The sequence below is a fragment of the Pteropus vampyrus genome, unplaced genomic scaffold (genome assembly GCF_000151845.1).
Source record: "Pteropus vampyrus isolate Shadow unplaced genomic scaffold, Pvam_2.0 Scaffold387, whole genome shotgun sequence".
NCBI lineage: Eukaryota > Metazoa > Chordata > Mammalia > Chiroptera > Pteropodidae > Pteropus > Pteropus vampyrus.
In genome coordinates this window covers 4,043,157-4,059,597 of record NW_011889168.1, presented here as the reverse complement: position 1 = coordinate 4,059,597, position 16,441 = coordinate 4,043,157, and the positions used below count along the sequence as shown (strand labels likewise).

At 40.2% G+C, this 16,441-nt stretch overlaps 1 protein-coding gene across 1 annotated transcript; it reads right to left on the bottom strand.

Annotated features, from left to right (window-relative positions):
• Positions 1 to 7,595: 7,595 nt before the first annotated feature.
• LOC105305478 (CXXC-type zinc finger protein 1-like) lies at positions 7,596 to 10,724 on the bottom strand. The gene is made up of 8 exons (XM_011380096.1): positions 10,611 to 10,724; positions 10,330 to 10,496; positions 9,791 to 9,998; positions 9,592 to 9,702; positions 9,211 to 9,260; positions 8,904 to 9,000; positions 7,819 to 7,971; positions 7,596 to 7,742 (listed from the first exon to the last, which is right to left on the bottom strand). Exons 1-8 carry the CDS (start codon positions 10,722 to 10,724, stop codon positions 7,596 to 7,598), a joined length of 1,047 nt encoding a protein of 348 aa, XP_011378398.1.
• Positions 10,725 to 16,441: the final 5,717 nt, after the last annotated feature.

Genomic DNA, 16,441 nt, shown 5'->3' with positions numbered 1-16,441 from the left:
TGAAACTAATATATCATATGTTAGCTATACTTTACTTAAAAATTTTTAATGAAGAATTCTTACATTTATGTTATGTTCATTTGAAATCAGTTATACTCAACTACTTAACTGAGGAAATATTCTTTTTAAATTAAAAAAAAATTTAAACTTTTCAGTTACGGTTGACATACAATGCTATGTCATTTTCAGGTATCCAATGCAGTGATTAGACATTTATATAACTTACAAAGCAATCACCTCGTTAAGTCTAGTACTCTTCCGACACTATATATAGTTATTAAGATGTTATTGACTGTATTCCTTATGCTATACTTTTATACCTGTGATTATTTTTCTAACTGGCAATTTGTACTTCTTCACGCTTTTCACCCATCCCCCCACCTCTTGTCCCATCTGTCAACCATCCACGGGTTCTCCATATCTATGAGTTTGTTTCTGTGTTGTTTATTTATTTTATTGTTTTAGATCCTATGTATAAATGAAATCATATGGTTTTGCCTTTCTCTGTCTGACTTATCTCGCTTAGCACAATACCCTCTAGGTCCATAGATGTTGTTGCATATCTCAATATTTCATTCGTTTCTATGGGTGAGTAATATTCCATTGTATATATGTACAATTTCTTTCTTCATTCGTTTATCAATGAACGCTTAGGTTGCTTCCATATCATTGTTATTGTAAATAATGCTGCAGTGAACATAGAGGTGCATTTATCTTTTCAAATTAGTGTTTTGGATTTCTTCAGGTAAATACCCAGCAGAGGAATTGCTAGGTCATATGATAGTTCTATTTTTAATTTTTTGAGGAAACGGCGTACTGTTATCCATAGTGGCTGTACCGATTTGCAATCCCACCAACAGTACATGAGAGTTCCCTTTTCTCCATATCCTCTGCAACACTTGTTTTTTCTTGATTTATTGATAAAGCCATTTTGACAGGTATGAAGCGATATCTTATTGTGGTTTTAATTTGCATTTCCATGATGATTGGTAATGTTGAGCATCTTTTCATGTCTATTGGCCATCTGTGTGTCCTCTTTGGAGAAATGTCTACTGCTTTTCTTTCTTCTGGGTATATTTCATTATGAGTAGTAATTTATTTATTTAAAAAAATTTCTATCAAAAATTACTTTATTTTTTAAAATTTATTTTTAATTTATTATTATTATTTTGGGTGACATGGGTTAAAAAATCCAGTGAGTTTCAGGTATACAATTTAACAGTAAGATATATATATTATATTTTGTATTCCCCTCCCAAGTTAGATTTCTTTCTGTCACCATATATTTCACCTCTTTTACCCCATCTACCTCCACCTTCCTCCTCCCTGCCACCCTTTGGTAACCACGAGTCTATCGTCCATGTCCATGAGTCTCGATTCACTTGTCCTGTTCATGTGTTGCTTTTAGGTTTATAGCCCACGTATATGTGATATCATCTGGTTTTCAACATTTTCTGTCTGGCTTATTTTGCTTAACATGATTACCTCAAGGTCCATCAATATTGTTGCAAATGGCAATATTTCATCTCGCCTTATGGCTGAGTAATATTCCATTGTACATATGTACCACAGATTCCTTACCCATTCATCTACCGTAAGACACTTCAGTTGCTTCCATGTCCTGGCCACAATGAATACTGCTGCTAAGAACATCAGTGTGCAAATATCTTTTTGGATATATGTTTCCAAGTCTTTGGGTTAAATACCCAGTAGATGGATTGCTGAATCATATGGTAGATCAATTCTTAGTTTTTTGAGGAACTTCCATACTATTTTCCATAGTGGCTGTACCAATTTGCAGTCCCACCAGCAGTGTATGAGGGTTCTTTTTTCTCTGTATCCTCTGAAACATCTGTTATTACTTGTCCTGTTAATAACAGCTATTCTAACAGGTTTGAGATAGTATCTCATTGTGGTTTTTATTTGCATTTCCCTAATAGCTAGTGATGTTGAGCATCTTTTCATATAAGTGTTGTCCATTTGTATGTCTTCTAAGGAGAAGTGTCTGTTCAGGTCCTCTGCCCATTTTTTCATTGGATCGTTTGTTTTTTTGTTGTTATTATTGAGTCATATGAGTTCTTTGTATATTTTGAATATTAGGCCTATATCGGAGACGATGCTTACAAATATATTTTCCCATTTGGATGGTTGTTATTTTACCTTGTTGACGATTTCTTTTGCTGAGCAGAAGCTTTTTAGTTTGATATAGTCCCACTCATTTATTTTTGCTTTTATTCCTCTTGCACTTGAAGTCAAATTCATGAAATCCTCTTAACTCTAAGGTCCATGAGATTAGTTCTTTGGTTTTCTTCTATGCAGTTTACTGTTTCAGGTCTTATATTCAGTTCCTTAATCCATTTTGAGTTAATTTTGGTGTATGGTGATAGACAATAGTCTAGTTTCATTTTTTGCATGTGGCTTTCCAGTTTCCCAGCACCCTTTATTGAAGATTTTTTCCTTTCTTCACTGTATGTTTTTGGCTTTTTTCCCAAAAATTATCTGCCCATATAAACATGAGTTTATTTCTGGACTCTCAATTCTGTTCCACTTGTCCGTGTGTCTGTTTTCCTGTCAATACCATGCTGTTTTGATTATTGGCACTTGGCAGTATAATTTGAAGTCAGGCAGAGTCATGCCTCCAGCCTCGTTCTTTTTTCTCAGGATGGCTTTGGGGATTTGGGATATTTTGTGCTTCCATAAAAAAACTGATGATTTTTTGTTCTACATCTATAAAAAATGCCAATGGGATTTTGATGGGGATTGCATTAAATCTGTATAATGCTTTAGGTAATATGGTCATTTTAACTATGTTGATTCTTCCAATCCAAGAACACAGAATATCTATCCATTTCTCCGTATCTTCTTCAATTTCTTTTGATAGGGTCTTATAGTTTTCATTATATAGGTCCTTCACATGTTTCATTAGATTCACTCCTAGGCATTTTATTCTTTTTGTTGAAATATCAAAAGGAATTGTTTTTCCCACTTCTTTTTCTGACGCTTCATTATTAGAATATAGGAACACAAGAATCACATGATTATATCAATAGATGCAGAAAAAGCCTTCAACAAGATACAGCATCCATATATGATCAAAACACTTAACAAAATTGATAAAGAAGGAAAGCACCTTACCATATAAAGGCCAAATATGACAGACCCTCAGCCAACATTATACATAATGATGAAAAACTAAAAACCTTCCCTCTATGGTCAGGAACAAGGCAAGGCTGTCCACTATTGCCACTGTTATTCAATATAACATTGGAGGTCCTAGCAAGTGCAATTAGGCAAGAGAAAGCTATAAAAGGCATCCAAATAGGAAACAAAGGAGTTAAGCTGTCACTTGTGGATGACATGATTCTCTATATAGAAAACCCTAAAGACATCACAAGAACACTACTAGAAACAATAGCAAATACAGTAAACTCTCTGGATACAAAATCAATGTTCAAAAATCAATAGCATTCCTATAGTCTAATAATGAAGCGTCAGAAAAAAAGTGGAAAAAATAATTATTTTTACAATTGCAACGAAAAGAATAAAATACCTAAGAATAAATTTAATGAAACATGTGAAGGACCTATATAATGAAAACTACAAGATCCTATTAAAAGAAATTGAAGAAGATACAAAGAAATGGAAAGATATTCCGTGTTCTTTGATTGGAAGAATCAACATAGTTAAAATGACCATATTACCTAAAGCATTATACAAATTTGATGCAATCCCCATCAAAATCCCATCAGCATTTTTTAAAGAAATAGAACAAAAAAAAATCATCAGATTTGTATGGAAACATAAAAGACCTCAAATTGCCAAAGCCATCTTGAGAAAAAAAGAATGAGGTTGGAGGTATCACTTTGTCCGACTTCGAATTATACTGCAAAGCGACAGTAATCAAAACGGCATGGTATTAGCAGCAAAACAGACACATGGACCAGTGGAACAGAATCGAGACGTAAAAATATATATCGTGGGATATATATTTTAATGGGCAAATAATTTTAGACAAAAATCCAAAAACATATAGTGGAGAAAGGAAAGCCTCTTCAATAAATGGTGCTGGGACAGCTGGAAAGCCACCCGCAAAAGAATGAAACTAGACTGCTGTCTATCACCACACACCAACATTAACTCAAAATGGATTAAGGACCTGAATATAAGACCTTAAACAATAAAATGCATAGAAGAAAACATAGGTACTAAACTCAAAGACCTTGGACTTAAAGAGGATTTTATGAATTTGACCTCAAAGGCAAGGGAAGTAAACGCAAAAATAAATGAATGGAACTACATCAAACTAAAAAGCTTCTGCTCAGCAAAAGAAATCATCAACAGGGTAAAATAACAACCATCCAAATGGGAAAATATATTTGCAAACAACGCCTCCGATAAGGGCCTAATATCCAAAATATACAAAGAACTCTTACAACTCCACAACAACAAATATACCAATGATCCAATGAAAAAATGGGCAGAGGACCTGAACAGACACTTCTCCTTAGAAGACATACAAATGGACAACACTTATATGAAAAGATGCTCAACATCGCTAGCTATTAGGGGAACGCAAATCAATATCACAATGGGATATCATCTCGCACCTGTTAGAATAGCTGTTATCAACAGGATAAGTAATAACAGATGTTTCAGAGGATGCAGAGAACGAAGAAACCTCATACACTGCTGGTGGGACTGCAAATTGGTACAGCCACTATGGAAACAGTATGGAGGTTCCTCAAAAAACTAAGAATTGATCTACCATATGATCCAGCAATCTATCTACTGGGTATTTACCCCAAAGACTTGAAAACTCATATCCATAATGATATTTGCACACCGATGTTCATAGCAGCATTATTCACGGTGGCTAGGACGTGGGAGCAATGGAAGTGTCCTGTGGTAGATGAATGGGTAAAGAATCTGTGGTACATATATACAATGGAATATTACTCAGCCATAAGAAGAGATGAAATACTGCCATTTGCGACAACATGGATGGACCGCGAGATACTCATGGTAAGCGAAATAACCCAGACAGAAATAGTTGAAATCCACATGATATCACTTATACGTGGGATATAAATCTAAAAGCCACATACGAACAGGTCAAACGAACAGAGACTCATGGACATTGACAGTAGACTAGTAGTTACCAGAGGATAGGGGGAATAGAAAGGGGGAGGGGAGAGGTAGACGGGGTAAAGGGGGTCAAACATGTGGTGACAGAAAGAAATCTAACTATGGGAGGTGAACACACAGTGTAAATATATATGTGCCTTACTGTCAAAGTGTGAAGCTGAAACTTATGGAATTTTGTTAATCAATGTCACCATAAAAAAATAAATTAATTAATAAAAAATAAAATTAAAATGAAAGGAAGAGATGTATTGATTCTCAAATACACCTCTTTACTCTATCCCTGAAATATAGATCGACAGAGAGAACAAAGAAAATTCATTAATGGCACTGTGCAAAATGGCCTAAGATAATACACTTTATGATCTCCTCAATTCCCCCAAAAAACACAGAGCCACAAGGAGAAATTTATTTAAAATAAAACATTTATTGTATCTTTGATAATACAGTAGCTGAAGTAGACAAAAATAACAAAACAGCGTAAAGAAACCTTAATACTGAGTTGTACACTTGAAACCTATATAATTTTATTAACCAATGTCATCCCAATAAATTTTTTAAAAATAAGAAGTCCTAATGAGTAATCTGTATTTAACAGAGCATATAGTTTCTTCTCTTGTATCCATTAAGGTTTTGCAAAATTCAATTGAGTATCCAGGCCACAAAGAAAATCTTGACTAATGTTTACAAGTTCATATTCAACAAGCTACGTTCTCTGATCCTATTAAAACCATATTACAAAAAAAAAGAAAGAAAAGAAAGTCAAACTACCTTAATCAGTTAGAAACTAAGAAACTTTTCTCAATAGCTAGGATCAAAGTGAGAAATCAATTCTGAAGTTGCATTTTTTCATTCCAGAGTTTATGAGATACAGCTACAGTCAGAGGAAATTGTATAGCCTCAAATCCATTACTACAAAAGAAACTGGAAAACCAAAAATAATTGAGTTAGGAGTTTGGATTTTACTCATATGTGGAATATAAAACAAAAAGCAACAATCAAACAAACAAAACAAATAAAAGAGAAACTCAGGTAGAGACAACAGAATGGTGGTTACCAGAGGGGTGACGTGGGGGGAGAATAAAGAGGTAAAAGGGGTCAAATATCTGATGATGGAAGGGGACTAGACTTTGGATGTTGAGCACACAATAGAGTATACAGATGTCGTATTATAATGTTGTACACCTGTACAACTGATCAAATTGAAAGGGAAAATTATATATTCATAATAAAAAAGGAAATGTTGCACTAGATAGTTAGTAATATAAACTACTTATAGTGCAATGTGAAGCATAAGTCTAGAGCACAAACTTAAACATTTAGGCGAAATATATAAGTAGGGAAAACATAATTGTGAAAATTAATGTAAAAGCTCGTAAGGGACCAAGTCTATCATTTGAGACATACCAGTACCACAGGCAGCATTACCAGACACACCTCCACTGACAACAGGAGAACTGGCAAGGGTTTGCAAAGGCAGATATAGTAGAAGTCCCAGTCCCCTGCTAGCAACTCTATAAGTGTGAAATGGACATGGCCGCACAAGGACTCAATGGACAGGGAAGGCTGGAAAGGATATCCAGAGCAGGGTGTTGGCAGAGGAGGACAGGATATGATGGACAGGGATGAGGGAGAGACATATAGACCAGGACTGGACTGGCAGTGGTCAAGGCTAACAGAAAGGGCTGAGACCTCATGGGATGGTCAAGGATAGAACAAGGTGGGTGGAAGCAGGGCATTATTGCCATGACACCTTGAATGCTCCTCAGTATCCCAAAGTGGAATTATCAGGAAGGACTAGCCCACATTCCCCTATCCCCCATCCCAACATTTTCCCAACATCTCTGGACTCAGGAATATTAACAATTATACAGAAGTTGGTGAGTTGGCTGTGCACTAATCAAGCACCAACCTGATGGCCTGGGATGAGGGACTATAAGGAACAAGGGTCAGGACTGCTGGATCCCCTTTGTAAAGTCTCATATCCCCTGACAGAAGCCCATGGAGCACTGAGTGGGCATCACTTCACAGCCACCCCTGCATGGGCAATAAAGCCTACTCCTAAATGTGGTTGCATCGTCACCCACCGTCATTGGAGGTTTGGAATTGGGTTTGTGGCCAGAGAGATGGGTTTAGGGGCCATCAGTGGATATTAAAAGCCTTGTTCTTCCAAAGTTTATTAACAAAACTCTGGGCAATGAGAGATGAGAGCAGGGAAGATCCCCTCGCCTCTCCCAGGCTCAAGGAGGAATAGATGAAAACAGGAGAATTTTGAGGACCCCTCTCCCAAAGAGAGGCAGGCAAATATAGGAAACCAAATGGTGAACAGAAAAGCACAGAGACACTCTGAGATGCCCTAAGAAAGAACTGGCTAAAGAAACATGTGTGTGAGGAATTAATGGAGTTTCTCCCTTGCACAGGGTGTCAGATATAGGACCTCAGTCGAACAGGGCTCAGCTGTCTACTCTGGAGCGCAAGTCAGTAGTGAGTGGGTCATGCTGGATTGTCTGATGAAGCATCAGGGCCACCAGACCTGCCCGGTTCATCATAGATGTGCGTACCTTGTGCTCTTGCTCATTCAGCTCTTCCAGCTTCTGCAACTGTGGGAGATGAGCATGAAAAGGGGATTCTGGGGTCCTATCCCGCCCCTCAGCCCCACTCAGCATTGTAGCCTACCGCACGCACGCGTTCTAGGTCCACCTCAGCACGCCTCAGCTTCTCCCAGCAGTAGTGGTAGTTGCACAAACGTTTGGGGAGGTGACAGAAATTATCAGTGAGTTCAAAGACATTGTGCACTAGTGGGCAACCACATACCTCATCATCTGGTACCTGTGGGGAAGAATAAAGGATGATGAGGTATGGAGGAAGATAGCAATGGAGGGTGACCAGGCAGGCATGATAAGAGGAATAGGGAAATGGAGGGCAGTCAGGAAGGAAGGAGAGAAATGGGGAGTGACCTAGCAGGAAGGAAGAGAGGAATTCACTGATTAAGTAAAGAGAGGGGGCAAAAAGTTATGATCAAGCATGAAGGAAGAAGTTAAGCAGCAATGGAAGAGTGGAGATGATTGGGCAGGAAGGACAGAAGAATACAGAAATCAAACAAGAAGGAAAGGAAGGGTGGAGGGGAGGTCTGACAAAGAAAAGTAGATGGATGAGGGTTGGTAAGGTGTGGAGGAGGTGAAGAATGAGGCAGAGGGGGTGGGAAGGATGGGGGCTGGTTAAACAAGGAGGAAGAAAAGATTTAGGAGATGACAGGGACAAGATCATTGGGGCAGTGAGGCAGGGAGAATAAGAATGGAGGGAAGTCAGAGAGTGAAGAAGTGAGGATTTGAAGGTGGCCGTACAGAGAGGAAGGGAGGAATGTAGGGCAGTCGGTCAGGGGGTGGGAAAGGAATGGAGAATGGTCAAGCAAGGAAAAGAGAAGAATGGGGAATAATTATGCAGTGAAGAGCAGAGGAATAGAGGGTGAATGGGCATAGAGAGAGAAATGTGGAGTAAAGTCAAGCAAGAAGGGTATGAATAAACAGCAGTCAGGCAGAGGAAAGAAAAGAATAGAAGGTGATTGGGCAGTGAGGAGGAGGGAATGTGGGGTGGTCAGAAAGGGAGGAGGGAATACATAGGGGTTGATCAAGAGGTATGAAGGCAGTCATGCAGAAGGAAGAAAGAAACAGTCAGTCAAGCAGGGAGGAAGAGAGGAATAGGTTGGTCAGGCAAAGAAGGAAAGAATGGAGAATGGTGAGGTACGGAAAGAAGAGTCTTACCTTGGGGTCCGTCGAATGCTCAGGACATAGCACCTGGAGCCGCTTACAGTATCTCTTACTCTGTGGATCATAAATGTCACAGAAGAGCCTCGTAGCCCTGGGAAGAGTTTGAAAGTGAGGTGCTAAGGGTCAGGAGGAGGGAGGTCTCACCCTGAACCCTGCCAACACTCCCCCAACCTCTCCGATACCATGCCCTTAACACACGCACTTTGGCCTGAGCCCACCCACATCCTGCCTCTGATCTTGCCCACCGGCTCTTGACCCTGTCCACATCATGCCTTTGACACTGACTAGCACCCACACTCACCCCTCAATGCAAGTGGGGTACGAGGACCCGAAGGACGATTTGCACTCATACTGGTGGGGGAAAAAAAGATTACAAATGGGAGAAACTGGGTGTACACTGCATGCTTTCTCATGACAAAGCCAAATAACACATTTGTCTCCTGTGGACCTTTTGCTCCTGTCTGCCCAGCCAGTGCCCCCACCACCACCGCCACCATTGGCTGATGTCCCAATCTTCACCCTCATACTGGGTTACAAGAAAAGCACAAATGGGTAGAGCCATGGATGTTATGTTTTATTCCCTTCTACAACAAACACCCAAGCACCAAACCTGCCCCCTCACCATGAACTGTACCCAGCCAAAAGCATCCTTGCCCCATCTGCCCCTTGCCAATGATCCAACCTTGGTGAAGCAGCGCTCCATGTGACGCAGGGCAGCATGCATACTGGTGGGTTGCCCACAGGAGACACAGAAGATCTGTAGACAGCCGCTGCCCCTATCACCTTTGGTGCTCTGCACAGGACAGTGAAGGAGTCAGTGAAGCAGTGCAGAGTAGGATGGGCAGATACCTTTCTGCTACACCCCACCTATTCCCACTCACCTCCTCATCATTGCACACCGCCTGCTGCTTGCCACGCAGAATGATGGCCTCAAGTTCGTGGAAATGACGTTCCATGTCCTTCAGGTGGGTTTGGGTGTCCTGCTGCTCACGGTGGATGCGCTCGAGCATTTTCTTGCCATGCTCCTCAGCAATGCAGGGGCTCTTCTTCCACTGCTCAATGCGCTGGGGCAGGATCTTATAGATGCGACTGGAAGGGGAATGGGTAGGTGGAAGTAATAAAAGAAATGGATAAGTGACCAAATGGTGAATATACAGAATAAATGATAGATTAGTGAATGCTGGTGAATGGGTGATTGAATGGTGGATGGGTAGGTAGATGGCTGGGTGGGTAAATGACTATAAGGGTGGATAAGTGGGCTGGTAGATGGAATGTGAACGGATGGTTCAGTGGGTGGGTGGCTGTAAGAGTGAGTGGGTGGATGAATGGTGGATGAATGGGTAGAGAGTGGATGGATTTACAGATGGCATGGATCATGCCCTACTCCAACTCTTGTTGCTTAACCCCCAGGTCCACTCACTTAGCTGCCAGCTTCATGCCACAGTCATCTGAACAGTATTTGGAGCCTGGCCGGGTAGGATAGACACAGCCAGGTCCCAGGCACTGCTGCAGTGAGGCTGGGTCTTTGGCATCCATCTGCTCTGGATGTTTCCACTCTTCCATGAACTTCTGCTTCTGCTTCTTCTTCTGTGGGACAAGAGTAGTCAGGGTAGTGGTAGGGGAGTCAATATCAGTCCCCTAACCCTGCATCCCTGCCCTGCATTCTGCTCCTGACCTCTATTTCCATGCCCCCCATTCCACCATTTCTGTCACTTTCCACTCCACATTTTTCTTCAAATTCTCCATTTTCTTCACATTTCCTGTCTGCTTCTGCAGTGCAAGATCCAGGAACAGGAACTCCTCAGTGTCACTCATTCAGGGCTGCAGGCCACGAAAATGCTGACAGGTCTTCCCAACTTGTTTCTTAATTGGTCTTTGGATGCTCCCTACCTCTTCTCTCCTCATTGCTGGCCATCCTTCTGTCTTCAATGTCTCCATCCTTCTACCCAGGGGCCCTGCCATACACTCATCAAACTTTGATTGCCAAAAGTCCCCTATGCAAAAGTCCCAGTATAGGTTTCACTCCTGAGGCAAGTCCTTTTTAGACAACAGCTGGGGTGTGGCTGTTGTCTGAGGTGCTTCCTTTACTTCCAATGGCACTGTCGCCATCTGTACTTCTGGGATAGTGTGGACTTCTGCAGTTGAGGCAACTGTGGTTGAGTGGGCAGTTGCCAGTGGGACCATGGCAAGGTCTCTGAAGATATTATAGGCAAGTGCTGAGGGGCAGACCCTCACACCAGCTCCACTTCCCCATCCACCCTGTGTCCTGGACTCACCAGAGACCAGAGATTACAAATAGGGTTCCTGTGTTGGTGGGAAGAGAGCTCTGGGTCAGTACTAAGTGGATGGGGACAGGCTTACCCTTGTCTAACACTCCTGGCTTCACCTTCTAGCCAATGTGTTGGGGGCCCACTGTACCTGCCTGGATACACTAGGTCTTGCCTGCCTGGGAATGACTGGCACTATCTGGTCCTGCTTTCCCGCCTTATCCAGATACATCTGGCTGGTCCACCTGGCCCCATTTTGCCCACCTAAATGCATATGGCCCTGCCTATCTGCCCAGAAAAGCTAGACTCCACCCCCTTACACTTGCTTGGCTGAGCCTGCCCTGCCCCACCCTCCAGAACACACCTACTACCTGCTTGTCCTGCACCATGGTCCCAGTCAAGCCACCTCTGCCCAGCCCACCCAAACATACATGGCCCTGCCGCTCAGACATGCTCTGCCTACTTGCGTTCCTAGTCTCTCCAGGCCCTGTCTGCTTGACCGTGCCTCTAGAACACATTCTGTCTTGCTTTACGTTCCCAGCCCTGTGGCACCGATACACTGCACCAGGGCATACCCAGCCCTGTCTCGTGCCAGGCCCTGCCCCCTTCCCAGAAGCGCAGCCTCATATGCCCCTCCCCCATTCCGCATGTAGCCAGTTCTGCCTTACCCTCTGCGTATTATGCTGTGCCAAGCCCTGTCCCTCCTCCCCGCTTGCATATGCCAGGCTGTGCTGTGTTTGCCGTGATTCACTCACCTAGAACAACTTTACAATATTCTGAAACGTACTCCTACCAGTACCCAGTAACGCCAAGTAAAATATATAAATATACACATTTTTAAAAAATATGTGTATGCATACACACCGAAAGAATATACCCATTTTCAATAAGACAGTTACCAACTGAGGAGCTCATACTATTTTCAAGCTAGAAATGTAATATTAATAAAACCGTAGTCTTAGCCTTAAAGGAGTCTAAACGTATTCCAATCAATAAGTATCACACATGGCGCAGATAAGTTGCATTAGAAATTAATAAAATGCTTAACTTTTTAAAATTGAAAAGGCACGTCTAAATAACTCTTAATAAAAAGAAAACTAACAGAAATTTGCAAACAGTTAGAACATAACAAGAACGGAAATAATGCATACCCAACTGTGGCCTTAGATGGAACTCCAAGATGAGAATATGAGACAAGAAAGACGGAAATTACTGACTTGAGCATTCGACTCAAATTAGAACAAGTCTCTATTCTGACTCCAAAGACCCCCATTATCAGCACCGAAATCTCCTCACCCACCCCTCTGATCACAAAACCCATAGTCCCTGACAAAGTCATTTTAAAAAAATTACCTTTGCTCTCAACATCGAGCCACTATCCTGTGGAGAGCCTGGTATCAAGTGCTGTGAAAAGGCTAGCCGAACTACTTCTGCTCTTCTATCAATTCTAGTTCCACCCTGTCTTAAATGTTGCGTTTGCGCTTGCTCAAGACCTCCTGCAGAGCTGTGAACTCTCCCTAAGTTCAAGGAAAATGTTACAGAGAAACCATATAAGCTCATGCCAGTTTGCAGAGCACTACCACAGGCTTATATGGGTACACGTGTCTCTTTTGCAGCTAGCACTTCACTGTTCTATGTATTACAGTGATCGATCATCGCATTATTGAATATGATAGGAAATTGATCCTCTTATCATTTCAAATTATTTTGAATAATTTCATATTATTACTATTTTACTATCTGCTATTATTTTAGCGATGAGGTAGGCGATGAGAAAAACAACATAAATCCATTTTAAAAGTCAAGAACGTAGAAAAATTTTATAGGAAGGGCAGAAAATATAGCACAATGTAAGACTGTAGGATAAGTTCATATTTTATTACATAATCAGTAATAAAAATTGTTAATGGGGTAAATCCTCCAGTTAAAGTTAAAGATGGTCATTCTGGATGAAAATTAAGAAGTCTAGCCATATGCTGTTTATGCCAAACCTAGCAAATAATAATTATACAGAAATATTTGGAATAAAGGAATGGAAGAAAATTTTCTAGGCACATGCTAATCAAAATATAGCAAGGTCAGTTATATTAATATCAGACTAAAAGGACTAAACCAAAAGGCATTAATTGGGATTGAAAGGGTCATTTCATAATCATGTGATTCATCATGAATATATAACTATTTCAATCTTACATTCAATTAGATGGTGTAAAATCTAAAGAAAATATATTAGAACAAAAGCTAAAATAGGAAAAATATTTTCATTGTGGAAGATTAAAATCACTCTGCTCTTTTAAATATCACTCGCCCTTCAAGACTCAGCTTTGCAATTGTCTGGGCAGCTTGCTCTGCTTACTTTCTATCTGGATAACCAGCCTCTCTTCTGAATGAACTTATGGACATAATTATAATAGCAAGGATATTCCTTTTATTTTAATCTTGAAATTAAGAAGGAAATGGGGACATTGTCTGAAACCCTCACACATGCTTTGTATCTATCCTACTCACTAGAAATAAAGACAGGGACAATGATGGTTTTGGTCACTGATGGTTTCCCAATGCCAGTTTACTCCCTGGCACACAGGGGTGTCCAGTAGCCATTGGTGATCAAAAGAATACATCAGGGCCCCTGCCCCTCTGGTGTTGTTGCAAAATGGCAAATTATGGTACTATATCTGGCTCCATATTAGTTCTTGAAGATAAATGCAAATATATGTTATAATTTACATTAGTTACATTTAACTAATCATTGACAAGAAAAGCAAAGTAAAAAAATGTTAAGACCTTCCTGTTAGGAAGCTGCTTTCCCTGATTCAAACCTGGCACCTAATGACAGTCTCCCTAGCTAAATCCTCACAGCTTATATCAAACCCAGTTTAGGGATTGAGGCAGGAGGTGAAAAATCCAAGCTCAACTCAGAAGCAGTCTGTGAATTCTAAAAAAACAGCATTATCTCTCTATGGCCATGAAAGTTTATAAGTACTACTTGTGGTGCCCAAGATAATGTTTTAACTTCCCTTTGAATTATTTTTCATCACTGTGGCCCACCCAAATGAGTCTTGGACAGCTTTTTGCTTTTTTTAACTCAAACTTCAGACCTACTTCTCCAATGTCTCATATCTCTTTACTGCGTTTTTCTTTTATTCCCAATTCCACAACCTTAGTTTAAGTTTCTCATATTTTACATTATAATGAACTCCTGCCACTGAAATGTGGCTGGCCAATCAATTTTGCTCTAGGGTTGTTTTCTCAAAGGGCCACAGATGAAGAAATATGTCCACCATCCTCCTTGGGAATTTTCCTTGGAAACCCAGGGTGTTCAGAATCAGTCCTCTACAATATGATGTATTCTTCAAAGTTCTCCATGAAAAGGGCCCCAGTTTCCTGTGACAGACAAGTACTCTTCCCAGGCCCTCCAGGTGTTGAACACTTAGGGCATCCTGGATATTAACTCACTTGTCAATCCAGCATGGGCTTCTACATTATGAGCTTTTGCTCAGGCCTGTCCTTCTCTCTTGCTAATTCTGGCTTGCCCTTCAAAACTCAGCTTAGTATCTCCAATTGGGAAGTTACCTCAACTTCTTTCCAACTGGGTGACCTGCTTATCTTTTTCTTTATGTTGATGAAGATTTTTTTTATTAACTTAATTTGTGTGACATTGGATAATTAAATTATAGAGGTTTCAAAGTGTACAATTCAATAATACATCATCTGTATATTGCATTGTATGGTCACCATCCAAAGTCAAATTGTCCGCCACCAAATATTTGATACTCTCTACCCACGACTACTTCCCCCAATCCCCTGCTTCCCTCTGGTAACCACCATGCAATTCTCTGTCAGTGAGTTTTTGTTTGTTTCTTTGTCTTGTTTATTGCTTTCAGGTTTATATACCACATATGAGTAAAATCATACGGTTCTCAATTCTTTTTGTCTGACTTATTTTGCTTAGCATGATTATCTCGAGGTCTATCCATGTTGTCGCAAATAGCTGTATTTCATCTCTTCTTTTGGCTGAGTAATAGTCCATTGTATATATGTACCACAGATTCTTTATCCAGTCATCTATCACAGGACACTTTGGTTGCTTCCATGTCCTAGCCACCATGAATAATGCTGCTATGAACATCGGTGTGCAAATAACTTTTCGGATATGAGTTTTCAGGTCTTTGGGGTAAATACCCAGCAGACAGATTGCTGAATCATATGGTAGATTAATTCTTAGTTTTTTGAGGAATCTCCATACTGTTTTCCATAGTGGCTGTATCAATTTGCAGTCCCACAAGCAGTGTATGAGGAGTCCTTTTTCTCTGTATCCTCTCCAACACCTGTTATTTCTTGTCCTGTTAATAACAGCTATTCTAACAGGTGTGAGATGATATCTCATTGTGGTTTTGATTTGCATTTCCCTAATAGTTACTGATGATGTGCATCTTTTCACATGTTTGTCGGTTATTTGTATATCTTCTTGGGAGAAGTGTCTGTTCAGGCCCTCTGCTCATTTTTTGATTCAATCGTTGGTTTATTAGTTGTTGTGGAGTTGTATGAGTTCTTTGTATATTTTGGATGTTAGGCCCTTATCGGAGGCATTGCTTGCAAATATATTTTCCCATTCAGATGGTTGTCTCTTTACATTGTTACGATTTCTTTTGCTGAGCAGAAGCTTTTTAGTTTGATGTAGTCCCATTCATTTATTTTTGCTTTTACTTCCCATGCCCTTGAGGTCAAATTCATAAAACTCTTTAAGTCCAAGGTCTATGAGTTTAGTACCTATGTTTTCTTCTATACAATTTATTGTTTCAGTTCTTATATTTAAGTCTTTGATCCACCTCAAATTAATTTTGGTGTATGGTGACAGATAGCAGCCTAGTTTCATTCTCTTATGGTGGCTTCCCAATTGCCCAGAACCATTTATTGAAGATGTTTTCTTTTCTCTGTTGTATATTTTTGGCTCCAATGTCAAAGATTATTTGTTTATATATATGTGGTTTTATTTCTGAGCTCTTAATTCTGTTCAGTTGGTCTGTGTGTCTGTTTTCTGCCAATACCATGCTGGTTTGATTATTGTCACTTCATAGTAAAATTTGAAGTCAAGCAGTGTGATAACTTCTGGCTTTGTTCTTTTTTCTCAGGATTCATTTGGCTATTTAGAGTCTTTTGTGATTGCATACAAATCTGATTTTTTATTCTATCTCTTTAAAAAATATTGTTGGGATTTTGATGGAGATTGCATTAAATTTGTATGTTGTTTGGGGTAATATGGCA

Bases quoted from the DNA above. Each gene is read 5' to 3' on its own strand.
- LOC105305478 (XM_011380096.1), bottom strand. From the start codon at position 10,724: ATGAGTGACACTGAGGAGTTCCTGTTCCTGGATCTTGCACTGCAGAAG. The intron at 9,001-9,210 runs GTGAGTGTGGGT...AACTCTTCCCAG, and splicing joins TACCCCACTTGCATTGAGGG to GGCTACGAGGCTCTTCTGTG. The intron at 7,972-8,903 runs GTAAGACTCTTC...TCTTCCCCACAG, and splicing joins AGCATTCGACGGACCCCAAG to GTACCAGATGATGAGGTATG.